Here is a 15,963-nt window from a genome sequence, read left to right as displayed (position 1 = left end):
GGCTTTCCTCCTCAGCAAAGATAGATGCAGATGTCCTTGGGACCTCACCTGTTCCCACACTCTGGGTACCTCCCAGTCAAGAAGGAGCAGGTGAAGCATGGACCCTCCTGGTCTGGGATGGAAGGACCTAATCTGGTTGTTTGGGTATTTTTTTGTTTTGGGGCCACACCCAGCGGTACTCAAGGCTTACTCCTGGGATCACTTAGGGATCATTCCTAACAGTGCTCAGGGGACCTTATGGGATGCCCGGGTTGCCCAGGTGCAAGGCCTTACCTGTTGTACTCTCGCTCCAGCCCCCTCGAACCTGTTTATGAGGTCCCAGCTGCTCCTGCTGTAAGTGGCATACAGACCACACTGAGAAATCACACATCTGGCCGCCTCTGAGCCAGCACAAAGCAAAGCACTGCCTGCAGCCCAGGAATGGCACATCACTAGTCCTCAACCCTCAGGAGACCTTGGAAGCTTGCTCAGTCCTGTGCCCTCTCAAGACTGATCGCTAGCCCGGTCCCCCTCCCCCGCCCACGGGAAAGGAATAAGGACCAGCAATAGTGGCTTCACCGTATAAGCACTTGGTTTTATTGCACAGAAGCAATTGAAAGTGGACTCCAGTGGCAAAGTGTGCCCTGGCATGATTCAGTGGCCAGAGCCCGGCCCCGCCCGCTCCGGCTCTTACCAGGACAGAGAGCTCTGGGCAAGGCTCCGATCGCTCCTTTGGAAAAGAGAAGGCATTTGGGAATAGGTTAAGACATCTCAAGCATAATGTGTTTCTAACTGCTCATTCATGATTGCGGTCACCTGTCAGTTGCACACACAGGAAATAAATGCACTTATTTGGAAAGGGAGGGGCCAGCTGTGGAAGTCAAGTGTTTTCGTGGGCCATTCAATATACAGCACATTCAGCTACATAAGCTATCATGTTTGTCCATCGGCCAGGGGCGAGTTTGGGGTCTGAGGGTAGGAGGGTGGGGTGGAGGGGAGAGTGTCCTCTCTTGCTAACATATTGCTAAATAGAAATTCCTGTTTGGTGAGCGAGGGCCCCATCAGCCAAGCAGACTCTGTCCTGACTTGAAGACAAGGAAGAAAAAAGATGAAAATTCATTCCATCAACCCCTGAGCTCCCGGCCCTCGTGAATGTCTTTGGCTGTTCTGGTTGTGCCTTGTTCCTGGCCTTACTTTTCCCCTTTCGTGGCCTTGTCTTCCGGGGCCTTCTCTGGAGGCCTGCTGTCTCTCTGGTCTGTGCTGGAGGATTTCTCGACCTTTTCCGTCTTGCCTTTGCTGGGCTCTTCCTTGCCTTGGGCCTCTGTTTTGAGTTTCTCCTCAGGCTTCTTGGCCTCGGTGGCCTTCTCCTCCTGGGCCTCTTTTTTCCCTGAGGTTACTGGTGTCTCTTCCCTCTTTGGCTTTTCCGGCTCCTTCTCTGCCGCTTTGCTGGCCTCTTTGGCCTTGGTGTCTTCTGATTCCCTCTTGGCCTCCTCAGCCTTCTCCTTGGGTGTGGCTTCTTCTTTCACCTTGGCGGGAGCCTCCTTCTCAGGAGTCACTGCCTTTTTCTTCTCTTCAGCCTCCTCCTTCTTGACTTCCACCTTGGGTTCTTGGGGCTGTTCCACAGCAGGTTCCTTCTTCTCTCCCTCTGGCTTGGCAGCCTCCTTCTTGGGCCCCTCAGCTTTTGCACCATCCTTCTCCTCAGTTTTTGGAGCAGCTGGAGCTTTCTCTTCCTTCTTTGGGGGTTCTTTGACTTTCACCTCCTCCTTCACGGGAGACTTGGCCTCTGCTTTCTTTGGGACATCCTTCTCAGGTGCCTTGGCCTCCTCCTTCTCCGGAGATTTAACCTTCTCTTGGGATTTCACTTCCTCTGTGACAGGGCTTTTGGCTTTCTCAGGGGACTTGATGTCTGCAGGAGACCTTACTTCCTCCTTCACTATGGTCTTAGCTTCTGGGGACTTCACATCAAGAGTCTTGGCCTTTACGGGGGACTTGGCTTCTTCCTTCATTGGGGATTTGGCCTTCTCAGGGGACTTGGCCTCTTCTTTCTCTGGGGACTTGGCCTTTTCAGGGGACTTGGCCTCTTCTTTCTCTGGAGTCTTGGCCTTCTCAGGGGACTTGGCTTTCTCAGGGGACTTGACCTCCACAGGGGACTTAGCTTTCTCAGGGGACTTGACCTCCACAGGGGACTTAGCTTTCTCAGGGGACTTGACCTCCACAGGGGATTTGGCCTTCTCAGGGGACTTGGCCTCTTCTTTCTCTGGGGTCTTGGCCTTCTCAGGGGACTTGGCCTCCACAGGGGATTTGGCCTTCTCAGGGGACTTGGCCTCTTCTTTCTCTGGGGTCTTGGCCTTCTCAGGGGACTTGGCCTCCACAGGGGATTTGGCCTTCTCAGGGGACTTGGCCTCTTCTTTCTCTGGGGTCTTGGCCTTCTCAGGGGACTTGGCCTCCACAGGGGATTTGGCCTTCTCAGGGGACTTGGCCTCTTCTTTCTCTGGGGTCTTGGCCTTATCAGGGGACTTGGCCTCCACAGGGGATTTGGCCTTCTCAGGGGACTTTACCTCCACAGGGGACTTGGCCTTCTCAGGGGACTTGGCCTCCACAGGGGACTTTGTCTTCTCAGGGGACTTGGCCTCTTCTTTCTCTGGGGTCTTGGCCTTCACTGGGGACTTGACCTCCATGGGGGACTTGGCCTTCTCAGGAGACTTGACTTCCAGTGGGGACTTGGCCTCTTCTTTCTCTGGGGCCTTGGCTTCCACAGGGGACTTGGCCTTCTCGGGGGACTTGGCCTCTTCTTTCTCTGGGACCTTCTCAGGGGACTTGATAGCAGCTGGCGATTTTGCCTCTTCTTTCATGGGGGACTTAGCCTTCACTGGTGTCTTCACCTCAGGAGGCAACTTTGCTTCCTCTTTCTCTGGTGACTTGGCCTTCTCTGGGGACTGTACCTCAGCAGGGGACTTGTCTTCTTTTACTGGGGACTTGGCCTCCTTCTCAGGGGATGCGGTCTCTTCCGCTGGAGGAGACTTTTCGGCTTCTTCTGCTTCCTCCTCCTCTTCCCCTTCTTCCTCTTCCCCCTCTTCCTCATTGGCCTCTTTCTCCTCTTCTTCAGTCACTTCTTCAGTTACCTGGATCTCCTCTGTCTGTTCCTCCACAATCACAGTTTCCTTCTCTGACTTTTCTACCACTTTGATCATCTCTTCACTTTTGACCTTTATGTGCGTAGTTGCGGAGGGGATTTTGGGGAGTCCTTCTGGAAGGGAGAAAGGACTTGGACCAAAGCCTATCCGGCACTCTTCACCCTCCAAGAGTTTCCTGCAGAATGAAGAACAGAACATTTTGCTCTCAGTTTTTTGGCCCACACCTAGCGGCACTCAGGGTTTACTCCTGACTCTGTGCTCCAGGCTCACTCCTGATAGTGCTCCAGGAACCAGATGTCGGGGCCAGGATCAAACCAGGATCAGCTGCATGCAGGTGAATGTCTCAACCTCTGAACTATCTCTCTAGCCCCAGAACATTTTACTCAACTTCGGGTGAATGGTTGATCTTGGGGTCTTCTTGGGCTCCTGTGAAGGTCCACAGCATGCAGTGAGCATGCAATGGGTTCAGCAGAGAAGAACTGTGAATGCTGGGCTTGCACTCTCAGAGTAGGGCAAGCCACCTAGCAGAGAACCCCAGAGACCATGGAGAATCTGCACCCCACTGGCATCGCTCGTGTTTAATGCAGCTAATGCTGCAGCCTGTAAAACAAAACAACCTTCTCCCGACCCTCATGGAAAACTGCCCTCAAAGAATTTCTACATTGGGGCCGGAGCGACAGCACAGCGGATGGGGCGTTTGCCTTGCATGCGGCCGACCCCCCGGGTTCGATCCCCAGCATCCCATATGGTCCCCCAAGCACCGCCAGGAGTAATTCCTGAGTGCAAACCCAGGAGTAACCCCTAAGTATCGCTGGGTGTGACCCAAAAAGCAAAAAAAAAAAAAAGAATTTCTACATTAATGAAAATCCTACTATTGTCCCCCAAGTAAAATGACATTCAAGAGAAAGTCGGGAGCCTGAACACATAGTTCCACCTTTATACAGTTGGGTTTAAGGCTGGAGTGACAGTACAGCAGGTAGGGTGCTTGCCTGACACAGCACTGACCCAGGTTCGAAATCCTGCACCACATATGATCGCTCAAGTTCACCCAGTGCCAGGAGTAAGCCCTGAGCACTGCTGGTATAGCCAAAGACAAATAAAACTTAAATTTGGATTTGAGATCTCTTAAAAAGGTTCCTTTCAAATGTCCAGGTTTCCTGCTACCTCTTCTTCTTCTTTTATTCCTTAGTTTTAGAGACAGGGAGGGGAGGGCAGTTTCTACTCTTTGCAACTTACTGGGTATGTGACTTTGGCCAAGCCAAACTTTTTTTCCCCACACCCAGGAGCCACTCCTGGCAGTGTTCAAGGGACCAGATGCAATGCCTGGATTCGAGGAAAATACCTTTGTATTATCTATTTCTCTGGCCCCTGAACCAAACTTTTTTTTTTTTTTTTTGCTTTTTGGGTCACACCTGGCGATGCACAAGGGTCACTCCTGGCTCTGCACTCAGGAATTACCCCTGGCGGTGCTCAGGGGACCATATGGGATGCTGGGAATCGAACCCGGGTCGGCCGCGTGCAAGGCAAACGCCCTACCCGCTGTGCTATCACTCCAGCCCCATCCCTGAACCAAACTTTTTAAGTCTCAGTTTCCTCACTGGCAAAAAAGGGCCCTAGGGTAGTTTCAATGAGATAATGAATGAGAAATATCAGGTAGAGCCTCCATCAGAGCAGGTGCCAGGGCAATCCCAACCTCACGCCGTTCTGCGCTGGGGATGTGGCTCCATAGCAGAGTGCTAGGTCCCATCCCCAGCACGGCCAAAACTCACAGACAGAAATGTGCACGAACAGCCCGGTATCAAATGCAGATCTTGATTAGTAGGTCTGGGATGAGGTTACCTTTTATTTTGGTTTTGTTTTATGTCCACACCCCGCAGCACTCAGGGATAACTCCTGGCTCTTTGCTCAGAAATCACCACTCCTGGTGCCCCTGACTTCACTGGGGCTCAGGGAATTCTATGCGTGCCACGGATCAAAGCTCGTCAGCTGCGTGCAAGGCAAGTGCCCTGGCCACTGTACCTTCTCTCTGGCCCCAAGTATGCCTGTTAATGGACTCCTGAATGATCCTTACTGTGCTAGTTCACAGAACATGTTTGAGTGTCCAGACTACAAGACTAGAACAAGACATGGCAAACCAAGAGTCAGTCGTCAGCACCTCGGACAGTGCCTCCTGGACCAGCCAGCCTCTTGAGCAACAACCTGCTAAGCTGGGGGGTTTCCTGGTTTTCTCCAGGCTTCCACTTCCTCAGGACTTTTCTCTGGGCAGCCCAGGGCTCCCTGCATTAGTTGGGGGTTAGCTCATAGGCAGGATTAGCACCTTTCCCCCACCACCTTCATGTCATCACTATTATCATCCTCTCCCATTATAGGGGAAACTGAACCAGACATCATCTCAGCAGCTAAGGAACCCTGAGCGAGAGGGACAGTGGAAGTTCCCTGAAAACTCAGGTACTTCCGTTTCCTCCAGAGAGAGCCTCTGCTGGCTTAACAATGACTTAACATTAAGTCACTGTCCAAATGAAAGATGATGCTTATGTCCTGGTAGGGCCACAGAGACAGTCCAGCAGGTAAAGTACTTGTTTTGCATGCAGCCTGGATTCAACTCCAGCGCTCCATATGGTCCCTGAGCCCCCCCACCAGGAGTAAACCCTGAGAACCAAAAGAAAACAAAAGTTTTTGTCTTGGGCCAGAGAGATAATAGAGGAGTAGCATACATGTTCAACCCCGGTTCAATTCCTGGCATCACATATGGTCCTCTGAGCTACCACTAGGGGTCAATTCTGAGTCCAGAGTAAGGGACACTCCCTGAGCAGAGCCAAACATGGAGGGAGAGGAAGAGGGAGAGAGAGAGGGAGAGGGAGAGGGAGAGGGAGAGGGAGAGGGAGAGGGAGAGGGAGAGGGAGAGGGAGAGGGAGAGGGAGAGGGAGAGGGAGAGGGAGAGGGAGAGGGAGAGGGAGAGGGAGAGGGAGAGGGAGAGGGAGAGGGAGAGGGAGAGGGAGAGGGAGAGGGAGAGGGAGAGAGAGGGAGAGGGAGAGGGAGAGAGAGAGAGAGAGAGAGAGAGAGAGATCCAACCCCCAAAAGAAAAGACATTTGCCTCTCAGAAAGTAAAATGATGGTTGCAAGAGAAGGGAGTGAGGAGTTTCTATTTAAGGCACAGAGTTGCAGATTGGGAAGATGGAAAAAGTTCTAGAGATGGCGATGGGATGATCACACAGTGGTGTAAATGTGCTAACGGAACTAAGTCGCAAATATTTGTATGCTCTGGGAATTGACTCTAGGGACCTAATACATGTAGGTCAGGCATGCATTGTACCGCTAAGCTGTATCCTGGCTTGAATCACAACTTTTTGTGGTTTTGGTTTGGTGGGGGTGGGGGGGTTAGGCCCAGTGATGCTCGGGTTACTCCTGGCTCTGGAATCATCCCTGCTGGTGCTTGGGGGACCATATGGGATGCTGGGGATTGAGCCTGGGTTGGCCATGTGTAAGATGAATGTACTCCACACCATCCTATAGCTCCAACCCCTGAATCATAACTTTAAAATTGTTAAATGAGGGCTGGAAAGACAATACAGCAACTAAAGCACTTGCATTGCACACAGCGGAGCTGGGTTCAATTGCCGGCACCCTATAGGTCCCCCAAGTACTGCCAGGAGTAATCCCTGAATGCAGATCCAGGGGCAGGTCCTGAGCACATTTGGGTGTGCCTCCCCCACGCCCAAAAATACAGCAGTTACATGAGGGCCAGAGATATAGCACATATATATCTGTAAAGTGCATGTCATGCATGTTACCATTACTGGTCCAATCCTGAACACTGCATATGATCCCCTGGAGCCCTGCCTGGAGAACCCTGAACACAGAGCACTGAGCGCAGGAGTAACCCGTAAACACCATCCAAAAACCAAAATTAAGAAAATAAATAAAATAGCTAAATGGGCCTGGGAGGGGCTGGAGCAATAGCACAGCGGGTAGGGCATTTGCCTTGAATGCGGCCAACCCGGGTTCGATTCCCAGCATCCTATATGGTCCCCTGAGCACTGCCAGGAGTAATACCTGAGTGCATGAGCCAGGAGTAACCCCTGTCCATTACTGGGTATGACCCAAAAAGAAAAAAATGGGCCTGGGAGATAAATCAATGTGTCTGTGTCAGAGTACATGCTTTGCATTTAGAAACCTCGAGGTTTATTTCCTAGTACTACACAGACCCAGAGCATCTTCAGAACCCCAAAGAACTGAAGGAGCAAATCCCCTCAAACAATGCTGGATGTACCTTTCCAAACAACAACAAACCCACTAAAATGGTTGGATGGTGAATTTTGTTTTGTTGGGGCCATACTCGGAGGTACTCAGGGATGACTCCTGGCTCTGTGCTCAGAAATCAGTCCTGGTGGGGCTCAAGGGTACATGTGGGGTACCAGGGATTGAACCCAGGTTGACCGCATACAGGCAAGTGCCCTACTCACTGTACTATCGCTCCAGTCCCTAGATGGTAAATCTTATCCTATCTACCATTTCCATCTCAAAAAAAGATTTTTGACTTTTTTTTGGGGGTCACACTGGCAATGTACAGGGGTTACTCCTGGCTCTGCACTCAGGAATTACTCCTGGCGGGGTGCTCAGAGGACCATATGGGATACTGGGAATCAAACCTGGGTTGGCCGTGTGCAAGGCAAACGCCCATCCCGCTGTGCTATTGCTCCAGCCCTGATTTTTGACTCTTTAAGACAGGCACACTGCCTCTCAAGGTTTGAACATCAAGATTGAGATCCTCATATGAACAACAGTGTCCCCACCCCTGGGGCCCCAGGCGTGCCCACCTGTAAGCAGCAATCTCGATGTCCAGAGCCATCTTGACATTGAGCAGATCTTGGTACTCTCGGAGCTGGGCTGCCATCTCCCACTTGGTGCTCCTTAGCTCGCTGTCCAGCTGCTGGATGGCATCCTGGGGAGAAGAGGGCACACACCCGTCACACACCGGCCAGCACTTGGCCCCCTCCACCCAGAAGCGGGCACATGGCGCAAACCAAAGCGGTTTTCAACCTGGGGCCAATCTCCACCTCCCAGAGCCAAGGTCCAGCTGTGCATGTGATCTCAGGGGCCACAGTCGGGAATGAAAGACACCAACTGCCACCAACGGTTATCACCAACGGATGGGATGATGGGTGAGGTGTTTTGTTTTTCACTTCAGCCATGCTCAGGGGGCCCTGTGGTGCTGGGGGTGGGATCTGGGGCTCCCGCATACAAAGCCTGTCCTCCAGCCCGCTGAGCCATCGCCCCAGCCCTGATGTTTCTGCACAGCTCTTAAAACTAGAAAATACTCAATGGGAACGTGCTGTCCACTCTGCCCCTACTGTTTTCTCTTTGCTCCACAGTGCCCACCCCAGGGCCGGAGCGGTAGCACAGTGGGCAGGGCATTTGCCTTGCATGCGTCCAACCCAGGTTTGATCCCTGGCATCCCATATGGTCCCTTGCGCACCTCCAAGAGTGATTCCTGAGCACTGCCTGGTATGGCCCAAAAATGAGTTTAAAAAGTGGGGGGCTAGAGTGATAGTACAATAGGTAGGGCATTTGCCTTGCACACAGCTGACCCTGATTCAATCTCTGGCATCCCATACAGTCCCCTGAGCACTGCCAAGAGTAATTTCTTTTTTTTTTTTAAGATTTTTTTTTATTGAATCACTGTGAGGCACAGTAACAACCTTTCATGATTAAGTTGCGAGTCACAGAATGATCGAGCACCCATCCCTCCACCTGTGCGCATTTTCCATCACCAATGTTCCCAGTGTCCCTCCCACCACCTGCACCCCATGCCTCTGTGGCAGGCTCCTTCTTTCTAACTCTCTCTGTCTACTTTTGGGCATAATGGTTTGCAATACAGATACTGAGAGGCCATCCTGTTTGGTCCTTAGTCTACTTTCAGCACACATCTCCCATCCAGAGCGATCCCTCCAACCATCACTTACCATGTGGTCCCTTCTCCATTCGGACTGCCTTTTCCCCTAGCATAGGACTGGCTTTTAAACCATGGAGCAATCCTTGCCAGGAATAATTTCTGAGAGCAAGGAGTAACCCCAGAACACCACGAGGTATGGACCAAAATCACAAACAACCCCCTCAAAAACCAAAGTTTCTGGGGCCAGAGCCATAGTATAGCCATGGAGGGCTCTTGCCTTGCACGTGGCTAACTGGGTTTGATTCCCAGGATACCAGAGGGTCCCACAAGACCGCCAGGAATAAGCCCGAGCATTAGCCAGTGTGGACCACAAAATTAAACAAAACAGTGCTCACCCCCCAGTAAGAACTCAAAAGCATCTATTATTGATGACTGAGACAACACTTAAAGGATGTTCAATATGAATTAAAGCTTTACCCAAGCCCAAGACCACTGGAATCACAGCTTAAAGTGAACCATTATGGCTGATTTTTGTTCTTTTGCCTTCTTTTTTCGATAATCACCACAAATTATTTGCACAGTAAGTTCTTTAAAAGCGATATCCGGGGGCTGGAGCGATAGCACAGCAGGTAGGGCGTTTGCCTTAAACATGGCTGACCCAGGTTCGATTCCCAGCATCCCATAGGGTCCCCCAAGCACCACCAGGAATAATTCCTGAGTGCATGAGCCAGGAGTAACTCCTGTGCATCGCTGAGTGTGACCCAAAGAACAAAAACAAAAACAAAAAGCGATATCCTTGCTTCCTGCGGTGGGATTGCTGGGGGAGGTGAGGGGAGGAGATCCTGACCAGGCTGAAAATGTTGAATTTCAATAATCCCTGAAAGATCCTCACCAGAATGCTTTGCTTCCCACCACTTCTCTCCCAAAGCCCAAAGTGCTAGTGCTCTTCCTTTTCGTCTGTTGTCTTTTTCCCTTTTGGTTTTGGGGGCCACACCCACTAGTGCTGGAGGCTGCTTTAAGCTCAGTGCTCAGGGGTTGCTCCTAGTAGAGGTACCGAGGGACCACGTAATGCCAGAGATTGGCCCGGGGCCTCTTGCACGCAGTTTGTGCTCCAGCCAACTGAGCATCTCATTGGCCCTCAGCTGAGGGCATCTGCCCGAGCCTCCCCAGGCTCCCGACTCACTCACAGACACTGGCTACTGCTTACAGTAGCCAGTAATTGTGGTGATTAGCGAAAAAAGAAGGCAAAAGAACAAAAATCGGCCATAATGGTTCACTTTAAGCTGTGATTCCAGTGGTCTTGGGTTTGGGTAAAGCTTTAATTCATATTGACCATCCTTTAAGTGTTGTCTCAGTCATCAATAATAATGCCCCAGGGTCCCCTCCCTCCCTTCCTTTTTGCCTTCCCTCCCTTCCCTTCGCTTCTCCTTTCCTGCCCTCTCCTTCCCCTTACCCCTCCCTCTCCCCTTTCTTTCTAGTGCTAAGGATCAAACTCAGGGCCTTAACAGACAGGACCAATGCTCTACCACTGAGCCACATTCCCAGACTGCTCCTTGTTCAGGAGTCCCTCCTGGAGGTGCTTGGGGGATCACAGCAGATGCCACAGATCAAACTGGTGATCACAGTTTGCACAGAAGGCAAGTGCCTTACCCCTGTACTAATACCTCTCTCTCTTTCTCTCCTCTCTCTCTCTCTCTCTCTCTCTCTCTCTCTCTCTCTCTCTCTCTCTCTCTCTTCCTCCCTCCCTCACCCCCCCGCATCATGGCACTGAAAGTCTTCAGATTCAGGGCTGGAGAGACAGTACGCCACTTGCCTTCCATGAGGCCAACCCAAGGTTGATCCCAACACTACATGGTTCTCCAAGGGCTGTGGGAAGTGAGCCCCCAAGAATGGAGCTCAAAAGAGTCCCTGAGCACTGCCAGGTGTGGCCCAAACCCCCTCCCCATACCAAAACAGGAAAGAAATTCAAAGAGGCAGGGGTTCTCTAGCACCCCTGGTTTGTCTGACTCCAAGGACCACGGTTGTGAGCACTGTCAGCCTGCATACTGGGGCAGAGACTAGTCACTAGCAGAGTCATGGAGCAATGGGGCCACAGTGGCTAGGGTCCTTGCCTTGCATGCAGTTGACTTGGGTTCAAGCCCTGGCATCCCGAGCCCACCAGGCATGATCCCTGAGCTCAGTCAATGAGCCAATGAGGCAGCTACCCACAGCCTCTGCCTGGCTCACCTGGTATGAGGCGATGTCCGCTTGGTGCCTGTCCTCCAGGTCCGAGCGCTGCCTTTCCAGCGAGTCCTTGGTGCCTTTGAGCGCCTCCAGCTCTGTGGTCCGAGCCTGCAGCTGGCGCCGATACTCCGTGATCTCCTCCTGCGCAGAGCGCATGGCATCTGTGTTCACCTTGGCTGCCTCTGACAGGCGGTCCAGCCGCACTGGGGGACGAGAGCAGGGCAGTGTTAGACACACCTAGATCTGGGTTCTCGGGCCCATGTGGGAGGTGACCTCGCATCAGCTGTGCTCCAGACACTTGGAATACTTACTTACCCTGCTCCCAGGGAAAAGCGTTTCTACTGCCTGTAGTCCCACTGTAGTTTCCACTGCCTATAGCAGGGAGCTGGGATTTTTCTTTCTCTTTCTTTCCTTTTCTTTTTCTATTTTGGGCCACACCTGGAGATGCTCAGGGCTTATTCCTGGCTCTGTGCTTAGAAATTGTTCCTGGCAGGCTTGGGGGACTATATGGGCTGCTGGGAACAGAACCCTGGTTGGCTGTGTGCAAGGCAAGCACCCTACCCACTGTGCTATCTGGTCCCAAAGATCAGGTTGCTTCCCCTTTAAGGGACTGGAAAGGCTGCAGAGCAGATGAAATGCCTTTGTGTGTGGGGGGGAGGGGGGACACACATCCAGCAGTGCTCAGGGTTTATTCCTGGCTCTACACTACTGGAGGGGCCCAGGGTACCCTTATGGGATGCCAGTGATGGAACCCAGGTAGGCACCATGCAAGGCAAGTGCCCCAGTCACTGCAATCTCTCCTTGCCAGCCCCTGTGTCTGCTCTAAAGGCGGGTTCCACTCCCTAGAAAGGTCGGCAATGCTGCGCAGGGTCTGGATGCAAAACCTGGTCACAGGGCTTGGGGTTTGAGACTGTGACCTTCAGAGGCACGAGGTGCTGTGAGCAATCAGGTCAGCACCGAGCCACCGTCCCTTCCCTGGAGGCTTCCGTGAAGTCCAAGGTCATGACGTAGCGGGCCAGCTCCTCTGCCCTGTCCTCTACCTGGCCGCGCCTTGTCTAGCCCACGGACCCCTGAGCTGGTAAAAGTCACCCTGACCCCCTATGTGAGAGGCTGCTCACTCCCAGAAAACCTGGGACCAGTGGGGATCTGGGGACATGCCTAGTCCTTGGACCAGTGGGGGCCTGGGGACATGCCTAGTCCTGAATGTGAACACCCCGGATCCTGAGAAAGTGACCCCAGGGCTGGGACCCGGGAAGGAAGCAGGGAAGCTGGGGTGAGTGGGGGGTGGAAAAGAAGTGAGTCCTGGGGGTGGCTGCCAGCCTAAAGAGCACAAGAGCAAAGGGGTGCTCTGGGACAAGCCTTGCTGCAGAGAGGGGGAGGGGACCGCTCAGCAGCTGCAGAGGACAGAAAAGGACAAGGAAAGCCACATGTCCCAGCCCTGGTCGTCCCTGCTTCCCCTGCTGGCACCACCCGAAAGAAGAAACCTTCCAGGTAAAGATTTTTACCCACTGAACGTTGGTGAAGCTTCTGCACACTCCCCACCCTCATCCCCTAGTTCAGAAGTTTCACGGTGGGCTTGGGAAAAATCAGAAGCCGCCAAGCGGGGGCCACCCTCCCTTTTTCAACATAAAAAATAAATGACATAAAAAATAAATGACAGCCTGAGAAGGAGGGGGGGAGGGAGAGAGGGGGACAATCGTTGGGCACAGCTTGAGCTGCTGCGGCAAAGCAACGGGCAACGCAAAGAGCTGACCTGGAGTGGGGGGTCTGGAGTGGTGGGTGGGGGAAGGGGCAGTGTTAGAAGGGTCCCAGCTCCTGTGAAGGGCGCGGGGGGGGGGGGTGGAGGTAGGGGGGCATCCCTGAGAGCACCAGGCAACAGCCCAGATTCTCAGTCACTGGTTGTGGGGAGGAAGCAGGTGAGAGGCGCTCCCCTGCACACAGTGGGGAGTAACTTGCAGAGCAACGAGAATGGGGTGCCCCACACTGAGCAGAGAAGGGCAGAGATCCTACAGCACCTGACCGGGAGCCTTGCGGGTTACTTTGGAGCTCCCGAGAGGACCTGACTTAACTTCACCGTGGAGGGAAGCAGAGCGCGCCCCGCGCTGAGAGACAGAGAGAGGGACCCTGGAGGGAGGCAGCCAGAGGCACTGGGGGCAGGGGGCGTGCCGCGGGCCAGCTAAGAGCCCGAGCCCCCAAAAGAGTGTGATTCAGCGAAGCGGCTCGGCTAGCCGCGCGTGCACGCCCCGGCCCCTCGCCCGCCCCGCAGCCCCCGCGCGCCGCGCCCACCTCGGAACCACTCCTCCGACTGCAGCGTGCTCTGCACCGCGTGGCCCTCGAGCTGCGCGCGGATCTCGCGCAGCGCCGACGTCACGTCGCACTTGAGGGCGTCGCGCGCCTCGGCCTGGGCCTGCGCCTGCGCCGCGCCGCAGCCCTGGATCTGGCCGAGCAGCTCGCCCACCTCCTCCTGGTGGTGGCGCCGCAGGTAGCCGCACTCCTCCTGCAGCGCCTGCGCCTTCTTCTGCAGCTCGGCGCGCGCCGCCTCGGCCTCCTGCGCGAAGCGGGCGAGCGCGCGCGCCGCCGCCTCGGCCTCCTCGCGCTGCCGGGCCTCGTCGTCCAGGCGCTGGCGCACGTGCGCGATGTCCTCCAGCAGGTGCTCCTGCTCCAGGCGCAGCTGGCCGCGCGCCGCGCCCAGGCGCAGCACGGCGCCGCGCATCTCGCGCACCTCGCGCTCGTACAGCTCGCCCATGGCCGCGCGGCCCGCCTGCTGCTGCCGCAGCGCCGCCGCCTCGCCCTCCAGGCTGCGGTTGTGCGCCTCGAGCTGCCGCACCTTGTCGATGTAGCCGGCGAAGCGGTCGTTCAGCGCCTGCAGTTGCTCCTTCTCGCTGCGCGCCGCCGCCGCCGCCACCACGCAGCCCTCGGGCCCGTTGCTCAGCGTGTCCAGCGAGTCGGTGCTGGAGGCGGCGGCCGCGGCGCGGAAGCGGCTGGGAGAGGCCGACACGGAGCTCGCGGAGGTCCGCGCCCACGAGTGGAAGCCGCTGGACGAGCCGGCGGCCGAGCGCGCCGCGCCCTTGCGGCCCAGCGCGTAGTGCAGGCTGCCGCCGCCCAGCAGCGGCCCGAACGGGGCGCCCAGGAGCGCGTCGGCGCCGCCGAAACTCATCATCGTGGTGGAGCAGGTGCGCGGCTGGGACGGAGCGGGCGGCACTGCGGCAGCGCCGGCGCGCCGGGCCCTTTTATAGCGCGCCCGGCCGGTCCAGCCCCTCCGCGCTTAGGGGGGGGGTGGGGGGGCGGCCCCGCGCGGGCTCTTTCCGCCTCCTCCCCACCCTCTGCCCCGGCCGGGCTCCGCCGCAGTGAGCGGGGCGGGGCCGAGGGGTTACGGAGCGCGCGGGGAGGGACGCTGCATGCCCGGAATTCCCAACCCCCCTTCGCCAACTCGGCTTGGGGCCGGGACCAGGGGACTCGAGTCGGGGGAGACCTCCGGGTGCGGGGTGCATGCTAAGAGAAGGGGCTCAGGACGCGGAGAGGGCACCTCATTGAGGGGGGGAAGGCGGGGTCGCCCTCGGGAAGGAGCCGTGGAAGTCTGGAGTCAGCAGGATGCCGGGACCCGGGTGCGGCAAGCGCTTCCTGATAGTTGGAGAGGACTTCAGGATGGGGGGCGGGGGGAGCTGCGGATTGCAGGGGAGGGAGCGAGGAGATAACGGACAAGCACTGGGACGCCCGGGAGGCAGAACCAGGACTTCTTACCGAGGTCCAGGGCACCCCAATAGCCAGACGGGAAACTCGGCAGCCTTTTCCGGAGGAGGGGACAGGACTTGGAGTGGGGGGAGTAGGATGGCAAGTCCACTCTGATTAGGGGTACCGAAGAGGTCGCAGAGGATGGAGAGAGTAAAGCCCTCATGGGGGTACATAGGGTTCCCAAAAAGCCTAGAGTTACACACAAGGGTAGGAGGCAAGAGGCCCCCCAGTACAGAGGGTGGCAGGTCCCCTCCGTGCGACTGTGGGAGTCAGAAAATCCAGGTAGGGGCACTGTGGTTGGGGTGGGGTTGACTTATGGGCGCCCCCAGAAACTCAGACCAGGGTCTGCCGGCTGAGGTCAGCTAAGTGACCTTGAACAAAAGGCGTTTCTCCCTCCCACCCACAAACTCCCCCACTCCATCGGGAAAGGGGTCTTGCCGTGGGACAGGCTACCCCTTGGACCCTCGGTTCTACTTTGAGGGCTCTTTTCTGGAAGTGGCGGGGCAGGGGGACCCACATGCTGCTGGTGGAAGTTCATTTACTCTCCCTCCCTGTCCCCGCAGCTCGCACTTGTCATCCCCCCCCCCCCACAGTCATAAGCTGCTTTTCCCCCTACCCATGGAAGTGGGGATGCTCTGGGGGCACCGAAGCTCTTCACTCCCATCTTTCGGGGCTTCATGTAGAAAGGGGGTCTCTGGGGTGTGGGACTGCTGCAGTAGCTGGAGTTCTTCAGCTTTCTCTGGTTCTGGCTCTTGGTGGGGGCTGCTGCTAGAGTGGCCGCGCTTCAGCACCAGGGACAGCGCCTGCTCCACCATACGGGAGAAAGGAGGGTCCCGGCCACCTTTATTTACTCGGGTGGGAAGGAGGGAAGTATGCTTCTAGCCCTGCCTCACGCCTGTGCCGCATTGCCAGAGACCCACCCCACTGACTCTCTATAGGGGTTAGCCCCGTTTTCTCTGAACTTCTGAACGTGCTCAAGTGACTGTGCCACAAGGACTCAGG

At 55.5% G+C, this 15,963-nt stretch overlaps 1 protein-coding gene across 3 annotated transcripts; it reads right to left on the bottom strand.

Moving 5' to 3' along the window:
* Positions 1-546: 546 nt before the first annotated feature.
* Positions 547-14,466, bottom strand: NEFH (neurofilament heavy chain). 3 transcript variants are annotated; one of them, XM_055146773.1, is made up of 5 exons: positions 13,516-14,466; positions 11,233-11,432; positions 7,931-8,055; positions 2,190-3,288; positions 547-2,153 (listed from the first exon to the last, which is right to left on the bottom strand). In XM_055146773.1, the coding sequence occupies exons 1-5, from the start codon at positions 14,387-14,389 to the stop codon at positions 1,170-1,172; spliced, it is 3,282 nt and encodes a 1,093-aa protein (XP_055002748.1). In that variant the 5' UTR covers positions 14,390-14,466; the 3' UTR covers positions 547-1,169. The 3 variants fall into 3 exon arrangements, with proteins under 3 accessions (XP_055002748.1, XP_055002749.1, XP_055002747.1); XM_055146774.1 differs by having other exon boundaries at positions 2,268-3,288; XM_055146772.1 differs by having other exon boundaries at positions 547-3,288.
* Positions 14,467-15,963: the final 1,497 nt, after the last annotated feature.

This window comes from Sorex araneus, chromosome 9 (assembly GCF_027595985.1).
Source record: "Sorex araneus isolate mSorAra2 chromosome 9, mSorAra2.pri, whole genome shotgun sequence".
Classification (NCBI taxonomy): domain Eukaryota; kingdom Metazoa; phylum Chordata; class Mammalia; order Eulipotyphla; family Soricidae; genus Sorex; species Sorex araneus.
The sequence above is the reverse complement of the archived record's forward strand: the minus strand, read 5'-3'. Positions and strand labels throughout refer to the sequence as shown.